Genomic DNA, 5,775 nt, shown 5'->3' on the forward strand with positions numbered 1-5,775 from the left:
TGCGCTGCTTGGACAGGTGCGCCGGGCGGCGGCCGCGGCGGCGGGCGGGCGCGGGCCGGAACTGCGGCGGCGCGCGGATCGCGGAGTTGGCGGACCCGGGCCCCACCCGCGCGCCTTCCGCAGCATCGCGGCCACCGCGCGAGCCCAGGGACTGTCCAACGTGAAGGCCCCGCTGTACCTGGACGTGACCTGGGACTGGGAGCAGTGGGGCGGGATCCCGCCGCAGTCGCTGGACCTGCTGTTATGCATCAACATGAGCCACATCAGCCCCCTGAGCTGCACCGAGGTCCGTGCGCGGCGCAGCCCAGCCAGGCCACCCTCTCCCTGCACCGGGGGGCGGGGGTGGGTTCGCCCTTGTCACGGCCAGGCGGGTCCCCAGCTTCCAACCCGTACTTCCTGTTTTCTTTTTGGCGGCTGGCGGGTACGAGGATCCGAACCCTTGAGCTTGGTGTTACAACACCGCGCTCTAATCCATAGAGCTCTTCCGGAGGCCTGGGGAAGGCGCCTCACAGTCCTCCTGCTTTCCCCTCCCTAGGGGCTCTTCAGAGCAGCAGGACACCTGCTCAAACCCAAGGCTTTGCTCATCACCTACGGGGTGAGTGGTCCTGCCCGAGAAGGGCTTTCTCTGCTGCTCCATTGACGTTGCTCCCCGCTGAGTTCCCTCCCTTTCTCACCACCCCTCCTGTTGCAGTATGTTCAGTCGCCCCTCTGCTGACTTATTGTCACAAGCATTTAAACACGCCCAGGCACCCCTTTTGGAACCTCTCTGTCACCTGCTAGTCTCTCTGTACCCCCTGGTGGCCCTCCTCTTGGGGGCAGGGAGGGGGTATCCTTTTCAATTTCCAGATCTTAGCCTGCAAGTCTGCCCCATGGCCCACTGGAGAATGGCCATGTCTCCCTGTCCCCGCAGCCCTTTGCCATCAATGGGAAGATCTCTCCCCAGAGCAACGTGGACTTTGACCTGACCCTCAGATGCAGGTCAGAGCTGGGTGAGATGGGGCCTGACTCAGGGGGCAGGTGAGCTGGGCACCTAACCCCCAGGCCATGACTCCACCTCCCTCCCCTCTGCAGGAACCCGGAGTGGGGGCTGCGGGACACAGCCCTACTGGAGAAATTGGGCCAGGCCAGTGGCCTGCACTTAGAGAGGATGGTAGGTGGGGTGTGGGGCAGCTGGGGGTGCAGGCAGTCTCCTTGGGGACCTAGGGCTGCTCCTCCAGCAAAGCACTTCTCCAGGTGGACATGCCAGCCAACAACAAGTGCTTGATTTTCCGGAAAGAGTAACCTCCTCCTTCACCCCACATGCCTGCATCCCTGCCAAAGGCTCTGTCGGGCACAAACCCGATCACCAGCTCCTCCTCCCTGGGCCCAGCTACTGTCTTGGGGATGACCAGCACCACTCCACTCTGGGCTCTTGACTGGCAGCCACAGGGCCATCAAGAGCCTGGGCTCAGCTTGTCTCAAAATAAAGTGTTTCTTGCTGCCCCACTGCGGGTGTCCACCACACCTCCTTCTGGGACCATCTCGTGGGCATGGGTGGGCAGGAGGGGTCTGTTCTGTGGGGTCAGGGCTTGGAGGTGTCCTGGACCTTGCTGCTGGAGCTTGGGCAGCAGAGGACAGAGGTGGAACCCAGGGACAGTGGCAGGGGCAGGACAGAGCTGGTCCCTGCCTGTGTTGCAGGGACACAGGAGGTCCCCAGGAGTGAGTTGGTGGTCCCTGGTGACCTTGCAAGGAGCCAAAGCTGCAAGTGGTGGCAGGACCCCAGCTGGAGAACAGGCTGGGGAGGGGGTTCCCAACTAACACCAGCAGCCCATGAGGTCCGGGGGCGAGGGAAAGGCTTTTATTTAGCAGGGAAGGAGAGTGGGAACAGCACGGGCAGCAAGGCTAGTCCTGGAAGCGGTTGAGCAGCTCGCAGGCCTTCTTCTCGAGCAGCTCTGAGATCTTCTTAACACGCTTCTCATTGGCAGCACGGATGTAGCTGCCAGGGTCCAGCATGGCCACACCATCACGCACCTCGCCCATGATTACTAGCGGCTCATTGCCAGCCGTCACATTGGGGCAGGGGCAGGTCCAGTCCATGCCACTCAGCGTCACTTCCAGGTACTTGGTGCCCAGGAACTTGAGGCCCATCTTGTCGTCCTTGAGCACATTGTCCAGGGCCACGCGGGCGATGCCAGCACCAGCTTCAGGCTCCTCCAGCACCTCAGTGAGCCGTCCCACGATGGCGAAGTCGCTGCGGCACAGGCTCAGTGCCAGCTTGCTCCTGTGGCGACAGGCCCGGCAGGGCGGCATCCTCGGCACCGGGCAGGCATCCTCGCAGCTCTCACGGCTCTCGAAGTTGTTGCCGTTGCCCTCGCAGCCACTGTACAGGAAGGGGTGGCACTGCTGCAGCAGCGGGCTGTAGGCCCAGCGTGGCTCCCAGCCCTGGCAGGGGCCCTGCACAGCCGGCAGCACACAGGTGTCCCTGGGGCTACGGGCACACGCCTGCTGGCACGCCTCGTATGTCTCGAAGCCCCAGGCAGCCCCTTCACAGCTGAGAACCGGGAAGGTCATGCAGCCGCCCCGCTGTGGGTCAAAGTGCCAGAGGATGTGGTGGGGAGAGGAGGGGCTGGCACAGGCCTGCCTGTCTGGCAGGCACTCAGCAGGGTGGCTGGGGGCCCTGTCCCTGGATGGCTCCCGCTGGATCACAGAGAGCGGGAAGTCCACCCGCAGCAGGCCAGCAGCGTTGCGCGCAGTGCAGGTGTACAGGCCAGCGTCCTCAGGCCGCGCATTGTACAGCACCAGCTGCCCGATGCTGGTGACCACCACGTTGCCGTACATCTGGTCAGGGCGCATGATCAGGTTCTCCCGCTGGTGGCTCTGCTTCTCCCAGGTCACAGTGGGTGGCGGGTGGCCGCTGACGTCGCAGTGGAGGCTGGCGGTGCCCCCAACCTGTACAGCCTGCGGGGAGGGGCTGTTGTACAGCGCGGGCGGCATGGGGGCGGCCCCAGGTGTGGGGCGGGCTGTGGTCTCAGGCGGCCCGGGGCTGCTGGGAGGCCAGCTGAGGATGTGCTTGCAGGGCACTACATGCAGGTGGAGGCCGTGCAGGCAGGCTTCAGCGTCCATGTAGCAGCGGTTGTAGTAGGTGAGGCCATCAGAGGCGCAGGTGAAACTGGGTTCCTTCTCGCAGCGGTCGCGGCAGCGGCACACGGGCTGCCCGTCCCAGATGTCGCAGTTGGAACCTTGCTGTGGGCATGCGAAGCCCTCACAGGAGGCTGTTGGCATGGGTGAAGCGGGCCCGCCATCTGGGAAGCGGGCCGCCACGCAGCTCCGCAGCCCACACACATTGGTGCAGCACTTCTCAGCAGTTGTGCAGTCCTGGGGATGTGGGAAGGGGGACAACTCAGCAGGGCCCCAGCACCCATCCAGCCTTCCCCCGGGGGCTCCACCCTTCCCCTGCTGGGATGCCCAGATGGGGCAGGAGTGAATCCCTGCTCCGTGGCTACAGCTAATGATGGCCTCTCCCACAGCCTCAGTTTCCCCTCTTGGAAAGCTGAGGATTGCTTTCTCTCCAGTACCATGAGCTGCAATGCCACATGCTAATCCTATTTAGCCTCTGACATCCCAAGCAAGTTTCATTCTTATTCCCGTAATACAGAGGAGGAAACAGAGGCCCAGGGAGGACACGTGATGTGCTCATGGAGCTCTTGCAGGTGACACAGTGCCTGGCTGCAAGGGCCACCCATTTGACTGCAGCCCACCCCTGCTGTGCCATCAGGAGCCCCCTGAGGTCATCCTCCCCACTGGTCCGGACATGAGGAAAAGATTCAGCTGAGGGCAGGGCAGGTGGTGCCGTCTATGGGGCGGGTCTGTGGCCTGGGCCAGAGGCATGTGTTCACTCCGTCCCCAGAGAATAGCTGGCACTCAGAGTGGGGAGGGGCAGGTCCGGTGAGGACGAGAGACACAGCCCAAAACTCTAGCAGAAGAGTCTGGAACCCAGAGACCGTGCTCCTGGGGCTAGGACTGGGGGTGAGGTCCAGGTTTCCCCAGGGTGGCTGAGTTCAAGCCCCCTACCTCCACTCACCTGGTCCCTGATGCACTCACGCTCACAGGTGCTCTGGGCATCCACCCACAGGCTGGGGCTGAGCTGGTTGGGGCATATGCCCAGGTGGCCTCCAGGTCCTGGCGGCAGGCTGGCCCCCGTGATCAGCCCCAGCATGAGCAGCAGAGGCAGGAGCCGCTGTGGGGCAGGCATGGAGACTGCTCGGTTGGGGGCCGGGGGTCAGTGGCCACCAGCCCCTCCTCAGGCCCCACTGAGCTGGGCTCCCAGCAGGCATCCACGCTAGGGGGTGAGGCCTGGAATCGGCTGCTCCTGCCCTGGGGGCCCCAGCGTCCCCAGGCCCCTTCTCTCGGCTCACTCCGCTCACAATTCTCTGGGCTCCCTTTCGGCCCTGAGTCCACAGCAGATGCTTCTGTTGTCCTGTCGAGCTCTCAGCTTCTGTCCATGTGGTTCCAGCCCCTCCTCAGCCTGTCCCCCACTGCCCCAACTCATGTGGGTGGTTCCCAGGCCCAGGTCAGTGCAGAGCAGGGAGTGGGAGAGGGGAGGAGGGCTGGGGAGGGGCCAGAGGCCCAGGAGCACAGAACCACTGCCACAAGGGTCACCGAGAGGCGGGGAAGGGCAAGGGCCAGCTCTGGCCAGAGAGGGGGAGAGGAGGGGAGACACTGTAACCCGAGCCCCTCCCTCCATGCCCTGGGGTCTAGGGATGAAGGACTAAGATCAAAGTCTCTTTGAGACCCTCCCACTCTCCACTCATGAAGGAAGGGGCAGGGCTGGCAGACCTCAGCTTTCGGCCTAACCCCCTATGAACCCCCTTTGGTTCCCACCAGGTGGGAGTGGACAGGCACAGGCACTCCCCCCCCACCCCCAGCTGACCACTGGCCTGGGTCTCCCCGCAAGGCAGGTCCAGGCTGACACCTGGCCTCTGTGGGTCTGAGTAAGGTACAGGGCTCCCCATCCAGCCCAGCAGAGGTGTGTAAGGGTAGGGGGTCCGTTCCTTTCCCAGTGAAGATTCCACAACCTTCACGACCCTTGCAGGGTCACGACCTGCCATCAGGACCTGGGATTGAGTCTAAACCCTGCTGGGGGAAGGCCTTTGCAGCCACAGCTGGGCCTCTGCTGACCACGGGGTGGAGTCCTGACACTGCGGGATTTTGCATTCCCAGAGACCCCCTATACTGACAGCCGGTCCCTGGCTCCTAGCCCAGGGCTCTGTGCCCCTTGGGCCCTTCCTCAACAGGGTAAGGGAGGTGCAAGAAAAGCAAGGCTGTCCATGTGTACGTTGGCCACACCAGTCACACGGCTGCCCGGCACCAGACATGCAGCTTCACGGGGTACAGCAGCACCCCGAGGGAAAGCTAGGCCCCAGGATAGCTGAACACACCCTGAGGAGCAAGCGTCTTAGAAGGTGCTCAAGGGGCCGTGGGCACGTGGAAAGTGCTCCCCTGCCCAAAGCCAGCCCCAGAACTCAAAGCCCTCCCAGCACTGCTGAGGCTGGGCCAGCAGGGACACAGAGGCCCCTCATTGGCGTGGGAGAGGGCAGAGAGCTGGCCAGCCTCTCAGCCAAGATCAAACACAGGCGGCAGGACAAAGGACCACAGGAATCTGCCCTTCCAAACCCGTCTGCAGCTCCAGAGGCTTGGGGCCCCTGGGAGTGCTTCTCTGAGACGGATGGAAAATGCCCCCGTGACCCTGTGGCTGACCTCTGGCCCAGGAGGCAGGGTAAGAAAAGCCCGCGTTGC

At 63.6% G+C, this 5,775-nt stretch overlaps 2 protein-coding genes across 2 annotated transcripts; one reads left to right on the forward strand and one right to left on the reverse strand.

The window, feature by feature from the left end:
• Nucleotides 1-2: 2 nt before the first annotated feature.
• On the forward strand, nt 3-1,382 carry LOC103595726 (chromosome unknown open reading frame, human C16orf13; the record flags this gene model as incomplete). The annotated part of the gene is made up of 6 exons (XM_008579189.1): nt 3-16; nt 124-286; nt 536-595; nt 911-978; nt 1,072-1,150; nt 1,234-1,382. Coding segments are annotated over 6 exons (432 nt in total), but the record flags the coding sequence as incomplete, so codon positions are not given.
• Nucleotides 1,383-1,815: 433 nt separating this feature from the next.
• Nucleotides 1,816-4,314, reverse strand: WFIKKN1 (WAP, follistatin/kazal, immunoglobulin, kunitz and netrin domain containing 1). Its single transcript, XM_008579173.1, has 2 exons — nt 4,061-4,314; nt 1,816-3,354 (listed from the first exon to the last, which is right to left on the reverse strand). The coding sequence occupies exons 1-2, from the start codon at nt 4,229-4,231 to the stop codon at nt 1,882-1,884; spliced, it is 1,644 nt and encodes a 547-aa protein (XP_008577395.1). The 5' UTR covers nt 4,232-4,314; the 3' UTR covers nt 1,816-1,881.
• Between the last annotated feature and the right edge of the window lie 1,461 nt (nt 4,315-5,775).

This window comes from Galeopterus variegatus, unplaced genomic scaffold (genome assembly GCF_000696425.1).
Source record: "Galeopterus variegatus unplaced genomic scaffold, G_variegatus-3.0.2 Scaffold1825, whole genome shotgun sequence".
NCBI classification, from domain to species: domain Eukaryota; kingdom Metazoa; phylum Chordata; class Mammalia; order Dermoptera; family Cynocephalidae; genus Galeopterus; species Galeopterus variegatus.